We start from the raw sequence: 18475 nt of genomic DNA, 5'->3' as shown, positions 1-18475 counted from the left end.
TTGCGACAAATGAGTAGTTCGTTGTTGATTAAGCAATCGTGATGGGCGTTGTTGTGATTGAAGTTGGTCGAGGCGAAGAAGGCATCGATCAAATGAAAAATGTTCTAGTTATGAACAATAATTTCAATAATTTAGATAGGCGAGTAGTATTGGTACTATGCTACACTACCAAGTTCTGGCCTACCTGATGCGCGGGACCTGTTAGTCGGTTGAATTTCGGCTAATACTTGGCATTCCCTGCATGGAAGTCACGTCATTCTGTTGATGCTACGTGAGGCCAAGAACAAAAAGAGCTACAGTGATCAAAATACATGCACACCTACATGGCGTAATGGCAGCCTACTTGACGAGATAAATATTTTACATGATAGCAAGTGCTATCCTGGGAAGTGGTAGAAGAAAGCATTCAAGCAGCCTTCTTTGCATCCTCAGCCATCGACTTCTGTATCCATTCTCCACGTTCCTTAGCCTCCTTCTGTGTAAGATTGAGGTCCATCCGAGGAGTAGGTACATTCCAACCTGCAACGACAGCCGGACGCTTCTCCATGCGCTCAAGCCATTCTTTTACCTTGGGGAACTCGTCGATATTCAGGCCACACCAATCTACAAATGTGTCGCATGTTAGCGCCCGGGCCTAAAGGGCAAAACGTCGTGGCGCATGTGAACAAAGACTTACTGCTGCTGCCAACCCATCCGATCATGACGAAGTCAGCAATGGTGCACTTGTCGCCGACCATGAAGCCAGACGTTGATTTCGCCAGGTGGCCATCCAAGACACGGTACAGGCGGCGGGACTCGTTCATGTAGCGGTTGATGCCGTACTCGATTTTCTCAGGGGCGTAGCCTAGACCAGGCGATGTTAGTTTGGTTCACAAAAAGGAATCGCATTTCGTAGGGATGGAGGAACTCACGCGCAAAGTGGTTTGCCTGGCCCTGCATGGGACCAAGTCCGGCCATCTGCCAAAAGACCTGTACGCCAAAGTCAGTCTCATAATCTCCACCACTACTAGGGTAGCACATATGTATAGCTATGGCACTACCGCGCTGTTAGTGGCTTACCCAGTTGTTTACCTCCCATGACTCACGAGAGTCACGGGGGTACGATAGCTTGTGCTCGGTGTCGTAACGTTCCACGAGGTATTGCATGATAGAGGCACTCTCGAATAGACGTATGGGCTTGCCATCGGTAAAAGTATCAGTCAGGGCGGGGATTCTACCGTTGGGGTTGATCTCGAGGAACCAGGGCTCTTTGGAGCCACCAGCCATGATGTCAATGCGAGTAACCTAGGAGGCAGTGGTTAGTCTTGCCCGAGTAGCAAACCAGGCTCTATAGCTCCATAGTAGATATTGATGTAGCAGCTCACCTTGTACTCGAGGTTGAGCTCCTCGAGAAGCATCGAGACCTTAACACCATTAGGGGTGTTCGTGGTGTACAGGTGAATATCAGTAGCGATCTTGGTCATTTTAGCAATATGGCTCTCGGAGTATCAAAGAGAGGATCGGAGAGAAGAATAGATGAGGAGAGTTTGTTTGTTTGTGCTCTTGCTTGCTTGCTTGCTTGCTTGCTTGTTTGCTTGCCCAAGTTCTCTAGGCTGGAAATGGCCCACTTTATAGTTATTCGAAAAGAGCTACCTTATAAATACGATACGCATGTGCTAGTCTCCTACCTATTGTTAATGGGCTTGAGTAGTTCAAAGCACGTCATATTCCACAAATGCATCTTTGCCCCCAAATGCAACTTAACGAAAAGAGCAACACGATGAAAAGTCTCACCTATCTTCAAGCGTGAAAATACAAGACAGTCATAACCTTGGCAGTTGCGTAAATAAACTTGGTTAGTAATCGCGTAGGATTACAAAGAAAATTACAAAGAAAATATCAACCCATTACCTCTTGATGAGAAATCAAAGGGGGTATTACACCACGCTATTGTGAATACGAAACAAGGCAAGTTATGTCCCGATAGACAGCTTGTTATCACCATTTTATTAGCCCTGTATATGACATGAAGTGAATCGTACATGGGGTTGAGGAGAGAGAGAGAGAGAGCAGTATTGAAAAAGTGCGGCTTGCGTGCCATGTTGTATCTGACATGCGTTGTAAAAGAAAAAAAAATCAAAGGCACAATCGCCTAGAGGGACGCAAGATTGGAAGGGGAAAAGAAGAAAGCTCCCAGAAACAAAATGGCAAATGGGAACTAGAACCTCAGAAGGGAACCGCCTGTGTTCGGTGAAGCAAGGTGGGGGAATGGGAAGAAAAATGGTTGAGAAAACAAACATGAAAGAACAAAACAAAAAACCTGGAATAACGTATATAATCGCCCAAATAAACAAAGGAAACAGAGGCGAGGCCGCGTGGAAATCGAGAGCACACCACTGCTAAGCATTATACAGTGACTACCAGCAGCTCTGATAGCTATGCAAAAAGATTTTGGAGAGAAGAATGAAGTTGAAATGAGGGTATAAAGGACGCCAAGATTGCGAGTAGTATATGACGGAAAGAAAACGCATAACTCAAGGAAACAAACAGGAGAGAGGAAATTATAGAGACAAACGAAATATGCTGAAGATATAAAACACAACAGCAAGAGTAAAAAGCGTACCTGCAACAGAATGCAAATGCAGTAGGGGGGCGAGGAGGATATCAAGACCATGCAAAACCGCCTCCCAAGCCTCCTCCCAATGGTTGCATCCCAAACGCCGCGGCAAGAGCAGCATTGGATCCATTGCCATTGCCATTGCCACTGTCGTTGCCATTGCCGCCCCCACCAGCGTTGCCATTATACGGCAAGTGATGAGAGGCATCAGAACTTGTCAAGGCATGGTCACCATTGTGCATATCCTCTTCAAAGTAAAAGCTAATAGCCAGGTTCTCATGCATTTGCAACAGTTTAGCAACAGAATCATATCTGTGCCTGCACCGACGCATGCTAGGCGTGACTTTTATAGGCTCGTGATAGCAGAAAAGACCTGCGGCTGCATACTGCATCTGGAAAAGACGGCCAGTTTGGCGCATTTGGCGGTGAAGGTCGGCAGCAGCAATATGCGTCGTCGATGTCCCAGGCATGACGCTGTGTTGCATCTGAAGCAGCATATACCGCAGGGCCGTAGCATCAGTAGACTGTATCCCCTCAACGGACTCGATGTTTTCAAGTACAGGGTGGAGTTCGGTGATCAAATGCGTTACGCGGGAACGGTACTCTTCTAGGGTTTGATCAGGCTGTAGGTGCTGAAGCCGCAGGTGTTGCTCCTCAGCAAGCTCTAAAAGGTCAAGGAGAGAACTAGCAACGTATGGATGCTTACGGCCATAAATAGCCTCAAGATCATCGATGAAGGAGGGCATTGTAGTCCAAATCAAATCAGACAATGTTTGCGCGCCGTGCTCCTGCAGGATAGAATACAAAGCGGTGAAGATGGGACGCAATGGGTGCGACCGCTCTAAATTTTTAGCTGTCCAAGCGCTAAAGAATTTAGAGAGAGCAGTCACCATAGCAGGGTCTCCATTGACAAGCCCCAGTAATAGTTCCTTGATGACCTGGGGTGACATAGACTTGAGCTCATTGTTGAGGTATGTAAACGCATCGTTAAGAACAGCAACCCCACGATCAGGAGCACCTTGTCTCATGTGCTCATTTGCACTCCATATGATATCACTAGAAACTGCGCCCCAAAGCATTGTACTAGACCAGGGCACGGGTGATATTTGCCTGTGATTCTTTGCACATGAGAAGAGCCTTGTGCATATTCCCAGTGATAACTTCCTGAAATCGCTTGACATCAGCAGCCATGTGGCCAGGGAGGTTTGGTAGAGGAGGGGGTGTACGGCAGCGAGTATGACCTGGCAAGTTGGCATGAGCTTCAAAATCGTAAAGATCGTATTCAGTTTTGCCTTTGCGCTTAAGATACGTCCGAATATTAACAACGCGCCCATTGCGCACAAACTCAGAGGTTTTCCCCTCAGCATCGCGCTGGAACTTGATAGAAAGAAGACGCTTGACTTCTTCTTCAGTATTATTCTTAGCAAATCCCCATTGTGAGAAGCGTGTTTTGTACATTTTCGGCGTTGCGCGGAAGTTGTGCCGGTCTGCCATGAGTTGCATAACCTCTTTAAGCGGCCGCCTCTCATCGAGATAAAGTTGGCGGATGAGGGTTTTGTGGTTTTCCCATGTTTCCGCAGGAACCTGCTCTCGTGTAGGCTTTGAGGAGGTTGGCCTAGGTGGAGGGGCAGGTTTTTCCTTGGTAGTTTCATGAGACTATGTTTAATGTCAGTAATTTTGGCCAGTTTTGCTTGCTCATCAAATCCAGACCAACTGTACTTGGCTTCCAACGAGAAGTATTTGGCGGTAGGTAGTCCTTACTGAGAATCTAAGAGCAGGAGCATTAGAGCTGCCTTGGTTTATAGGTGGTGCGGAATCAATGGGTGGTTTGCTCATGGAAATGGGCTTTGGCCTTGGAGGCTTTTTAGGAGGCGTTTCTTCGGACGTTTGTTGTTGTTGCTGTTGTTGTTGCTGTTGTTGTTGTTGAATTTGCTGTTGCAATATGGGTATTGGCTGACCCATAATAGTATCACCTCCCGCAGTCTTTTGGGCCGTCAAGTACTGGGGGCGCAACAGCAGTCGACGGCCTTGTAGGCAAAGGTGGCGCTTTGGGAGTTTTTTGTACAGGTGGCTTCCAAATGTTAAATCCAGGAGTGCTGCTATTAGAGGGTTCCGGAGTAGGCATGGACCCAGGAAAGCGAGAGTGCTGGTGTGACTGTGGCAAAGGTGGTGCTTGTGGTTGTGTAGGATTGACCGGGTTGTTTTGTTGTTGTTGCCCCATGAAAAAGTTGTTGTTAGTGACGGGCATTGAGTTCATTTGATATGAAAGACTGTCGGTGCGCATTCTGTCGTTCATAAAGGTCGTGTTGTCGATAGTTCCCAGGCCGTTGTCCGCCATTCCATTCATATCAGAACCGTCAATAGAGGCAAAGGAAATGAGATCCTGGCCAAAGGGATCTGGGAATGATGAAGCGCTTTGAATATTGTTGAACGAAGAAGTCACTGCGTTCATGTTCACATGCTCTTGTGATGGCGTCTTCATCTCGCCAAACATGTTTACGTTAGTTGGGGATATGGGTGTAGCAGTTTGGTTGGTGAACGTCATTCCGTATGAGACCTGGTCAGCGGAGAGCGGGCTAGTCATGCGAACAGGATTCAAAGCTGCAAATGGATCAGCGGCGACAGGACTCCGAATCTGCGCCTGTGGCGATGATAATATGGGCGAGAACGGGTCATTAGGTGCGCCGCCAAGCATAGAATTGAAGCCATTGCGATTTGACGGGTTGTTGATTGTACTAGAAGCCATGATGTTTGCTGAGGAGTTTATATTGACGGGAAACTGCTGAGACCCTTGGCGTGGCTTGAGCGCTAGACCGAAACTTTCCTGCTTCATGGCCATGGCACCCAACTCTGCGGCTTGGTTTTGGTAGAATAAGGCGGACTCCCGGGCATGAACTGGACTGCTCATAGTCATGTCCATGGTTTGGCTTGACTGGCTCATATGCCTTTGTTGGTGGCTCATTGGCTGGTGTGGCTGCTGCTGCTTCTGCATCATGACATGTGCGGTCGTCGGCTGGGGTGGACGTGGTGGCAGCTGTTGGCTTCCCTGGGGAGAAGTAGGCTTTCTCTTGAGAGGAATATGGTTGCCAGTGGGATTTTCGAAGCGGGCAATTAGATTGGAGACACCCTGTGGAGCAGGAAGCGTGCCTTGGTCGCTAGCAACATTAGGCATGGACATGTTGGAGGCCAGACCATTCATATCCATGGTTGATGGAGACAGAGCGTCAAAGCCTGTCATAAAATCGAAGCCATTGGCGTCCAAGGTGAGGCCATTTTGCTGGTTGTTGTGGGGTTAGAGCTGATGGGATTTTGGAACTGGCCGCCACCATTCTGTTGATAGAAGGAGTTGTGGAACATGTTGTCTCTGGAGAGAGGCCTTCAAGCGGTAGAAGCCGAGGATCGAGCCGTGAGAGCAGCTCGACCCATTCGGCTCAAGTACAATGAAGAATACAATGTATCGACTACACGGTGGTCGGTTGAATAATGTGGTGAAGAATAGGGCAAGAGCGAAGAGGTGCAGTCAGACGAAATACGGTAGCAGACGGCGGCTAGGTAGAAGTAGGAGTAATGGTAGCGGTTGGTGTCGTTACGGTTGCAGCGGGTAGCAAATACGCGAGGGGGGAGGGGACTTTGAAGTTGTATAAGCCGTATGTACAAAGCCTGATAGTCGTCGTTTGGGAGCGAGACAATTCAAAGGGTTGGAAAAGAGGGCCAAAGCAGCGCAAGGCCAGACGAGAAAGAAACTCCACAGCGACGACTCTGAGCAAAACTCGACAGGCAGTAGTAGTATATGGATCGAGAGGACAAGAAAGGATGATGAATCCGCCGTTGGGGGCCCTTGTCTCAGTTATGCGAACGAGTGGGCGTAGTTTTACAGATAGAGAGGGCTGCGACGGAGTTGATCTTGATGGGCTGCATGCGCAAAAGAAGAGGTAAAGGGAGGCGTCAAGATGCTCCACGAGGGCGGACGACACGGGGTGGGGAGAAGTAGAAGATAGAAGAGAGGGAGTAAAGAGCGTAGATGGATATAGATATAGTATGCCAAGACGGACTGAAGGGTGGGCGAGGGTTGTTACGGGAAAGGCTGATTACTAGCGGCTATGAAGGCGATGTGATGAACAGAAGATAATACAAGGTAGTTTGGAAAGGCACAAGATAGGAAAAGGCTCCAGGTTGACGAAAGAAGAAAAGAAGACGGATAAATAATAAAAGAAAAAAAAAAAGAAAAACACAAGGTAAATGCCGGACAGAGAAACACAAAGAGAGTCGTTATAGCGAGGGTTTGACGGCGATTTTTGCAGGCGTGAGCGTGGCAAGACAATTGCAGTTGCAGTTGCGATTGTGATGAGCTATAGATATGATAAAATATCACGACAATTGATTTCTATGGGAAAAAAAAAAGGAACAGAAAAAAAAATAAAAAATAAAAAAGAGAGAAACGAAAGACGCCCGCAGTCAAGCAATCAAGGTTTAAACATGAGGAAACAAGGGAGAAGGGAGAGAGAAAAATATATAAGAAGAAAACTAGAAAAGAAAAAGAAAGAGAAGAAACAAGAAATTTGTGGGATTTTGGTTGAATTGTAAAATGGGCAGGAACGAGCTGCTTGAAAGAGAAAGAGGGAAGGGGGGGTTGACAGAAGAGGAAATATCCCACTTGAGACCACTGAGCAGGACAACTGGAAAGGGCCTGGGAGAAGCTAGCGAGGCTTTGGCTACAGGGGGCCCGAGGCCACTGAGAGTCTCCAAGGCCTGATAAATGGTTGAGCTGATGGCCTGAAAGCCGACTAAATAGGACGGCCAAGCCCCTGCTAAGCTCTGGGGGTGTAGTGCACGCAGTGCTACCCAGAGTCAGCCAAGAAAATAGGCTGAACAGGCGCTAGCCGCCACCCAACTTTGTTGTGGGATGAGGATGGATGGATGGATGGATGGATGGATGGCCTTGAGCTTGACTTATCGTCCCGTCACCTTTCTTTGTCAAACGGACCAATTGGCTTTGCTTCCCCCCCTGGGCTTTCGCCCGTCTGCCTTACGGAGACAGATACACCCATGGGTTTGTATGTGCATACAGACAGACATACATACATAACGATTATGCATGCAAACTGTGCGCATGTAAGTACAGATGTACTCCAGCACACTTACAAACATACTGACAAGTCACAGTGAGTCGAAGATGAAGCTACGTGTGAGCCTCATGGCCGGGCGGTTTTAGTCCTGGCACAGTTCCAGCTTTCTTCCTTGGCTCTGGCCCGCTGACTCCATGAACTGAACGGCTATCGGGCTTCCCTCATCCTCCTGGTCATCCTCCAGTTTTTGTCTTCCTTCGTGTCTTGTAATATTTCACTTTCGTCTCTGAACTTGGAAGATCTGACGGCAGAGCCGAAGAAACACTAAGCCAAACAGGCGAGCCTTGACTCGCACAAAGAAGCAAGCAGCCCAGGCCAGCCCAGCTCAGTCGTCCAGAAACCGCGATAATCTACGGAGAGAGGTGACAGCAGTACAAAGCGAAGCAAAGCAAAGAGCAAAGCAAAGCAGGGTGATGATATAATGGGGCATGACATGTGATGCAGCAGCGGCACCAGCTTAGGCCAGGTCTTGTTTTCTCTGTTTTTTTTGTGCCCTGTGTTGTCTTTCTCTCTCTCTCTCTATCTCTCTCTCTCTCTCTCTCTCTCTCTCTTTCCCCCTCCCCCTCCCCCAGTCCATTTCCCTTTTATCATGAGAGATGCACGGGCTTAGCTGGGAAGTTAAGTCACAACTTCAAGCATGGCGAAGTGCTGGATTTACAATTTTACTCTGCAGCAAGCCAGCACGCGGGTCAGTCCCTTGAAAACACCAGCTAGCTCGCGCCCAGAAAGAGGCAGACGGGGAAGAAACAAGGGAGCAACGAGGCAAGGGAGCCAGGAAGCAGCCAGGAAGCCAGGAAGCCAGGAAGCCGGGAAGCAAAGAAACGAATGGCATTATTTTGCCAGAAAGCATAAGTCGGGCAACGGGCAGTGGGCAGTGGGCAGTGGGCAGCAGAGACAAGTGGAAAAGCGAAATCAGGCAGTGTAAATTAGGTCCGAGGAGACGCACGGTTCACTGGATGGGCGGAACACCGTTCGCCTCCAAGTTACACTCCAAGGCAAGGCAGGAAAGATATGGATCGCGATCAAAATGATGGCAGGCTACAGGTTGTTGGAGGGCGGGAGCTCACGAAACAAGGAGAGCAGAGACACTGCTTCTGGCGACAGTGAGAGTCGGCCAAGCCAAGGACCAAAAAAGAAGACAAAAAAAAGACAAAAACAAAAAGAACAGACACAAACACAAACACAAACAATCCCTCGCAACGAAGACGGGTGACAAAGGAGCAATGAACAGCCCTATGTCCTTGTTCTGTGCACCTAACTCCAGACAAGACCTAGGCTACCAAGAGGTTTGACTTGGCGTTTAACGCCCCATCATGCGAAGTCACGCAGTCCTTAACTTCCACACCGCAGATAATTCGATCCGTACATAGATTGGGGGTTTATTAGAGACAGGATGGGATGGGATGAGAGGGGGAAGACCACTCGGGGACATAGAGAGTCCAAGCTTTTCTGCTCTTAGCATGGTTGACAAGCCTCCTTTTATGAAGAAGGGAGATTGGAGGGAGGCAAAGGCGGTATGCCGCCAAGGCGACGACAAAGTTGAATAGGCGGCAGATACACATCGCACCAGTTCCAGAGCACCAAGACTTGAAATACCCAAGAAGATGATGCCATGCCGTCAAGGAAAGGATGAACAAGATTTGAGAAGCCAAAGTCAAAAAATTGCAAGTTATCGCCGCTTTTGGCAAGCCAGCCGGCGGGCAAGCCACCGCATCCGGCTATTTAACCGGTTATTTTGCATCCCACGCTGATAAGACAGGCGATAGGGCCTGTAAAGCAGACAGCCAGCAGCGCTAGTAGCGGCTGAGCATAGCAAGATGCTTCTTTAAAAGCCTGCGAAGCAGCAGCGTCTCCAAGCCCCCGTATGGCCCCGTATGGCCCCCGTATGCCCCCCGTATGCCCCCCGTATGCCCCCCGTATCCCCACCGTCTCGGTTCTTCTCCCTCTGCCAGTCAGTGCGATGCTGGTCATGGCAAATTCCGGCAGCAGGAAAAAAGAAGAGAAAATGGAAAATGAAGATGAAGATGAAAATAAAAGCAATAATAATAATAATAATAATAATAATAAAACTAAAACCAAAACTAAAAACAAAAATAAAAATAAAAATAACCAGCAGTGCAATCTCTCCACCCCCTCCCTTCTCCTTTGCGCCGTCTCAAAGCGGACCAGGGCACCATACCATGGCCTGGAGTCTGGCCGCCGTCCAAGACAACATCCAGAAACAAATCAAAGCAGAAGAAAACGAAGGAAAAAAATGCAGAGAAAACAGAAAGGAAACAGAATTCCTCAGAAACGAGCTTCGAGGAGATTGGAGATTCCAAAAATAACCCGGAAAGAAAATCAAATTTTAACAGCGAACAACCACCACCAAGGTCTTCTTCCTCTCTTATGCCCGCCCGCCAACCCTAGGCCACACGCTATATCACAAAACCCTGGGAATACCGCCATCTACAGGGCTGCTCCCTCGTAACTTCAAACACTTGCCCGTCATGTGCAGGGCTGTCCAAAAACGCACCGCGAAAAGAAACACGACCAAAATTCGACCGTGAATCTGCCCATCCGTCTCCCAGCAGCCCAACGTCCAGCGCGCTGCCGCCGTAGCTCAGAGTCCAGCTCCCTTCCAAAAAAAAAAAAAAAAAAAAAAAAAAAAAAAAACTGGCCGTCCTGCTTCTAGACTTGACGTCGGGTTTTGGGGCCTTTGCCGCAACAAAAAGCTCCCTCGTCCACTCCGTCCGCCCTCTCCTCCTCTCATCCTCCTCATATGCAAGGGGCACTGCGTGTTTTCATTGGACCGCACGTCTTGCCTCCTCCTTCTTTCCATTCGCGTTCTCTGTTCTGGTTCGGTTAATGTTAATGTGCCTACTTGGCAAAAACATCGTATGTCACGGTCACGGCTACATACTATACAAGCCCTCATATTACATTACATGCTGGGCCTAGGCATCATCCTCATTTCTTGCGGTTGCCATTGAAGCTGGGCAACGCAGTCTCATTTGTCTTATTCGAAATAGAAGGAAGAAGAAGAGAAGAAGCGCAATAGGGCCGACTGCGTGTTTCACACATCGTCAGCAAACACAAAAAGCGTAATGCAGGTAAGTGATAGCAGGGAGAAAAAAAAAAAAAAAAAAAGAGAAGACCCAGAGGTTCTGTGGCACTGCATGTGCTGCATACATATAAGCAAAAAAGAAATGAGTCCTTGTGTAAGTACAAAGTCCTTGTGTGCTGTGCTACAGAGCAGCCTTCCATTGGCTTCTTCTGCCTCTGCCTCTGCCTCTGCCTCTGCCTCTGCCTCTGCCTCTGCCTCTGCCTCTCTTCCCGCTCGCTAGCTGCCTCCGTCAGAATGCTGATAGCGAGCGATCACTGCATAAGAAAGCACATCCTCCTGCACAGATGGGCCGTCTCTTGTTCTGCAGGCGCTCTGGGTCTACTCCCCAAACCCAACATCCCATTGCCGCCAAGCCAGCGCCAGGCCACCCTCTCGCCCCCATGGATAAGCGAGCCCAACTTTTCAGGGTCACTTGGTGGTTTTCATTCCAGAGTTGCTTCACTGCGCTGCTTCACTCCATCTTGAAGCTTCCGGCAAGTCGTACATACGCACGACATGCGTGTTGCGTGTGGCCATCCATTTGCCCTGTCCTGTCCTGTCCTGTCCTGTCCTGTCGTATCTTGTGCCTTTCCTGGCTGTCCTGCTCTGCTCCTCGTCCTTCTTGCCTTCCCCCTTCTTGTCCCACATCAGACTATAGCCCAGCGAAACGTTGCTTCGCATGTTTCCTCCCTTCCATGTCTCACTTTGTTTCCCGCTGATTTTGTTGTTCTGATGTTCCTTTTTTACGAGCCCTTCCTCTCTCTCCCCTCCCCCCCCCCCCCGGACAAAAAGATCCCTGTATGCAGAGACAAGACGAGAGAGACGAGACGAGACAAGGCGAGACGGATGGAGAAGACAGAAAAAGGTATTTTTATTCACGCGCATAAGGAGTCTCTTCATTATGCCTCGTCTGCAGCGCTTCATTACCTTCGCATTCCGTGTGTAAGTAAAGGACGTCGCAAAGAGAACGAAAAGGAGATTAAGCCCAATAGTTGACAAGCACCCAGCCATAACAAACAGTACCGGCTAGAACCCAGTGCATTGGAAACCTGCGACATTGTTATCCAGGGCGAGAGAGGGAGCAGGGAATGCCCTTGCTTCGTTTGCGCTTTCAAGCTTTTCTTTTTTCTTGCTTGTCCAACTCTGTAGATGCCACCCACCCACCCACCCACGTAATTACAAGTTATCTACCGACCCATTGAGTAACCTGCTCCCCTCCCCCCCCCCCCCCCCAAAGAGGGGCTCTAAGCTCCAAGGAGGACAAAGAGAGAGAAGTCGTGTGCGTATGCGTGTGCGTATGCGTGTCAGCTCAGGTCTTGGTCTTGCGAGTCCTGTCAGTCATGATCGTTGTCCTTGCTTTCTACAGCCACTTGGAATCCAATACTTTCTTTCTCTTTTTCCCTCGTCTGTCTGTGGCTCGTCGTTCCATCCTTTGTTCATACACATGTATGTCTGCTCCTCTCGACCTCCTCCCCCAGCTTTAGTATACCCTTGTGCCTGTCTCGTCTCGTCCTGTCTTATCTTATCTTCCCTTGCTCGCTCGCTCGCTCCCCCCCCCATGCCCCCATGTCCATGCTCTTGTTTCTATTCTTGTTTAACTCCCTGCTCCTGCTTTACCTTGCCCCTGTCCGTCCCCTCTTCATTCATATCCATTTGTTCGTGTTTAGTTTGTTTTGTTCTCTCGATTCCTAGGCTCTACCAGGCCCTAGGCCAGGCTAGGAGGAAAACGTCTTGCGTGCGTTGTCAACCGACTGCACTGCCGTGCTCTCAGTCGTTTAGCCAAGCTTGTCGTTTTCAAAAAATGTTTTTTTTTTTCTTTTTTTTTTTTTCGCCCCTCCCCCTCCCCCGAGTAGGCCATCGACACTAGGGTTAGACATATCATTAGAAACATGAAACTCTGGAGCCAGCATGTCCCGACCTCGCCTTCTGGCACTACCGCGTACAACACCTTGTTCGTTCTCCCTCTCCCCTTCTGCGCTTTCTCTGTTATCCTTTGCTAGTATGATCAGCTGTAGCGTATACATACAAATCCCAATATGCACAGATGTGAAACCCCTGGGCAAAGGGGCGTCCTACGTAAACAGACCACCTAACGAACCCCGCCTACCGGGAAACCTCGAATCTTTTTTGGTGGCATGGCAGCACACGTTCATAACACAATACGGGCGAGCAAGTTTTCAAGGGGGAGGCGGGCCATGAATGAAAAAAAAAAAAAAACAAAATAAAAAGAAAGGTAGACAGAGGGAAACTGCATGGCTCTAGTGTCAAGGCTCATCGGGTGCAAGGAAGACTGCAAGTTGCCGGATACAAAATCTGCTGTAGCCACGAAGCTGTAGACAGAACAACGTTGCTGTCCCTTTGTATCTTGCTTCTTTCGGCTTGCTGTTCTAGAGTCCCTCTTCTTATTCACCGCTTCCTCAAAGGCGAGGTATCTATCCGCGCCAGACCGGCTTGCTGTTGTGTGATGTTGATATTGAGATGCCACTCTCCGTCCTAGATACGGGCAATGGCTCAAAAGCTAAGGCAAGATCTAAAATGGCCCAGCTGGCCAGCTGGCTGGGCTCAGCACGTTCAGTTCTCAGGCGGGAAGACAAAGACAAGAGCTACTGCCATCAATATATATGGTACATGGTACTAAGAAACGCTATGGTACAGAGCAGCAAGACGCGTCCTGAGAGATGAACAACCTGTGCGCTCTCCTCTTCTTCTCTGAACCCTCCTTGCACCGTGCGTTCTCCCAATGTCCATCTCACAGCCTGGCTGGAATAACACAGGCCAGACCTGTTTGTTTTTTTTCCCCATTGCACTGCATGGTCCACCTGTATGAGCCTCAGACAACGCCCCAGAACAAAGCCTCTTCTCCTGATTAATCACAAAGCATTCTGCCTCCTTCTCCCTTCTTCTTTTTTCCCTTCCTCTTGAACAGTTTCCCCCGCTTCGCCACCTGTCCTGTCCACCGCCTCCCCACCGCATGCCACTTGGCATCTGCCAACGCAGGGTCTCGCCTCGCCCTGTTTCGTCTTGTCTAGCAGTGGGAGTAAGAGGAGAGAGCAATAGTTAGAGAAAGCATAAGGTGGAAATAGAAGTGGCAATGGAAAATGCCACCGCAGAATCACAAAACCTGTCTCGGCAGGATACGAGAAATGGGAGATGGGCAAAGGCAGCCTCCCTATCTAGGCCCGTCTCTCTAAGCCAAAAGAAAGGGGAAAACGAGGAACTCCCTCCCCCCCCCCCCCCTTAAATCAGAGAGATAATAAAAAACAACAAAAAAAGAGATAGATAGAGAGAGGGGAGGGGGGGATAAAGACTGCTGCTAGTAAGTTTATTCGATGGCAAATGGTTCATTGGAGCATTTGCCAAGTTGGAGGAGCTGTGAATTTAGCCATAAAACCTCTCCTCAAAGGTCATCAAGCGCCCTTTGCGCCTTGATCGACTGGCTCTTTAGCATGTTTATCCTACCCCCATTCATACTCGGTTCTCTGTGTACCTCTCTCTATCATGGCTACGTAAAAATGAGAGGTTCCCGCCAATATCCAAGTCAGAGAGAGCCAGGGCTGTTCGGCCAAGCGGTACACGACGCAGTCACAGCATGTTCCGTCGCCTTCCTCTACCCCTCCTCACTATTCTAGCTCCCCATGCTAAGACAGCTGGCCATCCATGCGGCTATTCCATTCAAGCTCTTGCCTGATGGCTTTCGCATCTGCCTAGGATTTGGCCCCCATCCGTAGTGCCGTAGTTCCCGGCCAGCTGGTATAGGTTCTTTGTAACCGTCCTGTCATTGCTCTCGGCGCCTGTCCCCGTGCTTTCTCTTTTTCTTTTCTTCTTTCTCACTGTGGCTCTGTCTACTTTGTGTGCAGGCATTGTCGGATGCCATCTTTATGCAGTAGCAGAGCACATGTGTCCTACAGCTTTGGCCAAAGCAGCTAGCTGGCTCATCCACCCTTCTTCTTTTACCCTGGGCTTGTTACGTATATACACACCACCCCACTACAGGTACTCAAGACTACACTTCCCACACATACCACAATATACACAAACAACGAACGGGCAATTATTACTCGGTAAAAAAAGTCATATATAAGTAGAAGCCTAAGGGCGAGCAACATAAGGCTAGAGCAGAGAACAAGCTAAAAGGAATAATACATGTACAGACAGAGGCAAGCTAAGAAAGCACACAAAGGGTAATTAGTATGGCTCCGTTGGTCCCTTGCTGCTGCAGAAAGCGTAAGCCTCAAAGGAAGCAACAAGAACACTTCAAGACTCCAGGCTGGCTTTGGCTCAGCTAGATAGCGGAATCAACGGCATGGAACCAACGGTCAAACGCCAAAACTCGTTCCCAATCCATAGCCAACAGCAGCAAATGGACAATGGGACAATGGATACTCGGCGCAATGCAACAGGCTTAATCAGGAATTTGAATTGGGAACCCCCAAAATGTGTTTTCTGCCCCCAACCTGTCTCTGGTTTTGTTTGCGCGTGAGCGTCAAGGTAGTTTATATGAGTGAAAAAAAAAAAGAAGGAAAATGGAGGTGAAGAGACAGCAAAGCAAAAAGCATAACAATCAAATTAAAACAGAGAAAAAAAGAAAACATAGCATAGACACAATACAACATGTCCTATAGATAGATCCAAGGAGGAAATTCAAAAGGTTGTTTTAAACCTCCTGTCCCTCTAACTCTTCACGATACTGAAGACCCCCGGGGATTTGAAGCGCATCCTTTACCCACGGGTTGTCTGCAACTTGCTGCAAGGTCCAGCGGCTGCGAGCACGCTTCAAGAGACCCTCGGTGATTTCCATGGCACCTAGCATGTCTAACTCAGTAAACTTGGCGATGCTGCCCTCATGGTCACCATCTTCACCCTCGTATTTAACCCAGCGCCATTCCACGCGGGCAATGCGATGACTTGTTCGACTGCGCATGCGGTGGAAGTCACTGACACCAGGATGGGGGTCAAAAGGAAGACGTGCTTCGATAAGAGCATACAATAAAACACCTAGCGACCAAGCATCTGTCGCTCGACCGTCGTAGGGCTGGCCCATGATGACTTCTGGTGCAGCATAATCTTCGGAACCACAGCGAGTCTCCAATTTTTCATCGTCAGTAATCTGTCGCGAGAGACCCAAGTCGGTCACAGTAATAACGGAGTATGGGTATGTCTTCCAGTTAATGCCAGGATTTGCAAGTTCGGAAGGTCGGAGGTTGACCAAGACATTCTCTAGTTTTATATCTCGATGCACAATGCAATTCTGGTGCAAGTATTGTACAGCGCCAACAATTTCTGAGAATATGCGGCGAAGGAGAGCTGGTTTTAATGCATTGTGATTCGTTGTAGCCACATCGAAAAGATCTCCTCCGGGGCAATGAGTCAAGACGAGAATAGCTCTTGTCATTTCAAGATTGAAAGCCTTCAAGTTGACAAGAGAGGGATGTCGAGTCATTTTCATAATCTCTAGCTCTCTTTTTAAGCTCATCTCGATTCGGTCTTCGCTAGCACCTCCTCGGGGCCCATGTTCACACACTTTGATCGCAACCAAGGTCTTACGATCGAGACGGACTTCGACAGTGTTGCTGTCCATGAGTAAAAGAGTAGCATCGTCAATGTCAATCTGGCTTGTGCCAAGCACCACCCGAGAAAAGGTTCCTTGGCCCAACGTTTTGACTGCTCTCCATCTCCGTTTTTTGCCATCGATACGGCCGTAAGCTTCGAAATATTCGGCTGCAGGACCCTTGGCCTTTTCATCTATAGCACCATCAATTGAAGATTTTGAGGTTTCACTTGAAGGGGGCGTAGGAGGCTGTTCGCATGTAGGAGTCAACCCACGAGACTCGGCAAAGTTCGTTTCTCGTCGCATGTGTCGCTTTGAGGCATCCTTGGCCTCGCGGCCATGCGGTCCAGAAACAGTAACCATGCGTTTAGGGATGGCGACCGGATCCGGAGTGAATTCACTAAGGCTTCGATTCCGGGTGTGGTGCTCCTTGACATTTGCAGGGTTCTGAGCGACATTGAGGGAGTCACGTCCCATGGCCAAAGCCGCATAGCTTTTGCGCCGTTCGCTGTTGGCCAGGGCAGTGTCGATTGACTCTCCCTCTGCCGAAACTAGTACAGCATCTGACCGTGGAATAGGTAAAACATCTCCAGAGGATGGACGACCAGAAATGGCGCTCCAGGGCCCGGAAGAGTCGTGGTATAAGAGCGGGGATGGCAGAGGGGTCACATCGCCCATAGCTGCAATTACAGGGCTGGCAGCAAAGGAACTGGCGGGTGATGACCCCGATGGACCAGAGAAGGGCCTTGTAATGCTAGCTTTCAGACTGGGAGTTCGTGCTATAGATCTGAGGGTTGTGGTAGATTTTTTTGTGTTGATTCGCAAAGAGCCAGGGTTTGAGTGAATATTGTCGGTCGATCTAGGAGACTGGTGTGTTACACCGTGGGTGTCTGTTACTAGTCGAAGTTGGCTTGGGCTGCGAGGTGCACTAGTTGAGAGAACAGGCGATGTAGGGCTAGTAGTAAACTCCGCCTGAGGGAGAGTTGGTGATGGTGCAATTGTATTAGAGCGAAACTGGACGGGCTGTGGACGAATAGGTATGAAGTTCTTGTCGTGGTCGTCGTGTTCGTTGGATGCGACGCATGAAGTCATTTTTGAAACAGAGTCTGACCCTGGAGAGGAGGGGCAAAGACTGGCTGTAGTATTGGACTTCTGGGGTCGCGTCGTCGCAGGGTGGGAGTCCATTGTTAAGAGAGCGATATATTTTGACGTGTGCGTGTAGGTGTACAAGAAGAAAGACAAAAATGCGCTGTGACGTATAAGGTGGCAAGCAGTAGCATAGAAGAAAAGAACCACAGCAAATGGCCGAAAGCGTTATCTGGAATAACTATCCATTAGCGATTAGCGCAAGCGAGTGTTCAACGATAACGCTAAGCAAATGAGTATTAGGGAACAAGTTGGCTGATTGGAGATACTTGGGCTTAAAAATCCAAACACATCAAGTGAAAAAGCAGGATGAGACGAGGCAATATGAGGGCCCGTATTATTACCCAAGCCTTCTTTCCAGACGCCTGGGGATCGTAACCCATGTCAAGAATTTAACATGGCGATTAACTGACTTACTCAAACCAGAAAATGCTGTCCCCCCAGCTTAGTGCGGGATGGCGCACGAAGATTTCGCTTGTGATAGGATAATAGGATGGGGGTGGGTGGTAAAGGGAGCGGCGGGGAGGCGAGCAGAAACGAGACAGAAATTGAGCTCGCAGGAAGGAGAGAGAAAGAGAAAATAGCGGCAGCGTATTGGAAACGTAAAGATAAAAAAAAATAGAAATAAAGATGAATAAAGAAAGAACAAAAAAGACGTTTATGCCAGACTGGAGGCTGAAGCCGAGCCGAGAGGGAGACTAGTCTATAAGCCAGAAAAAAAAATACAATATGAGAGGGAGACAAAGGGATGGGGGGGAAGGAGTGAGTACGTGTGGAGGTAAGCCTAACTAAGCTCCAGAAATGACAGTCTCAACACACACAAGTGCAAGGCAAAGGGGACAGACAAATCCAAGTAAATGGCACAAGTATGGCTGCAAATTTGGAGAGGGGGGGTAAAGACAGAAAGAAAATAGGGAGCATGCAAAACGACCTAGAAAAACGACTATGGATGGGCCGGTATGTCGTTAAGACCT

General features: G+C 48.8%; 4 protein-coding genes across 4 annotated transcripts; all 4 read right to left on the bottom strand.

Annotated features, from left to right (window-relative positions):
* Positions 1 to 406: 406 nt before the first annotated feature.
* On the bottom strand, positions 407 to 1463 carry HOO65_011228 (Glutathione S-transferase-like protein gedE; the record flags this gene model as incomplete). Its single annotated transcript, XM_071006012.1, has 5 exons — positions 407 to 603; positions 677 to 844; positions 912 to 969; positions 1060 to 1284; positions 1365 to 1463. 5 exons carry the CDS (start codon positions 1461 to 1463, stop codon positions 407 to 409), a joined length of 747 nt encoding a protein of 248 aa, XP_070863049.1.
* Positions 1464 to 2643: 1180 nt separating this feature from the next.
* On the bottom strand, positions 2644 to 3624 carry HOO65_011227 (N1-acetylpolyamine oxidase; the record flags this gene model as incomplete). Its single annotated transcript, XM_070999917.1, has 1 exon — positions 2644 to 3624. One exon carries the CDS (start codon positions 3622 to 3624, stop codon positions 2644 to 2646), a length of 981 nt encoding a protein of 326 aa, XP_070863048.1.
* Positions 3625 to 3679: 55 nt separating this feature from the next.
* On the bottom strand, positions 3680 to 5801 carry HOO65_011226 (N1-acetylpolyamine oxidase; the record flags this gene model as incomplete). Its single annotated transcript, XM_071005561.1, has 3 exons — positions 3680 to 4252; positions 4358 to 4549; positions 4599 to 5801. 3 exons carry the CDS (start codon positions 5799 to 5801, stop codon positions 3680 to 3682), a joined length of 1968 nt encoding a protein of 655 aa, XP_070863047.1.
* A 9660-nt stretch (positions 5802 to 15461) lies between these two features.
* On the bottom strand, positions 15462 to 17540 carry HOO65_011225 (Serine/threonine-protein kinase PRR1; the record flags this gene model as incomplete). Its single annotated transcript, XM_070999916.1, has 1 exon — positions 15462 to 17540. The coding sequence occupies one exon, from the start codon at positions 17538 to 17540 to the stop codon at positions 15462 to 15464; it is 2079 nt and encodes a 692-aa protein (XP_070863046.1).
* Between the last annotated feature and the right edge of the window lie 935 nt (positions 17541 to 18475).

Source organism: Ceratocystis lukuohia (assembly GCF_044167205.1).
Source record: "Ceratocystis lukuohia strain C4212 chromosome Unknown Supercontig1_pilon, whole genome shotgun sequence".
NCBI lineage: Eukaryota > Fungi > Ascomycota > Sordariomycetes > Microascales > Ceratocystidaceae > Ceratocystis > Ceratocystis lukuohia.
This window is presented reverse-complemented; position numbering and strand designations above follow the sequence as displayed.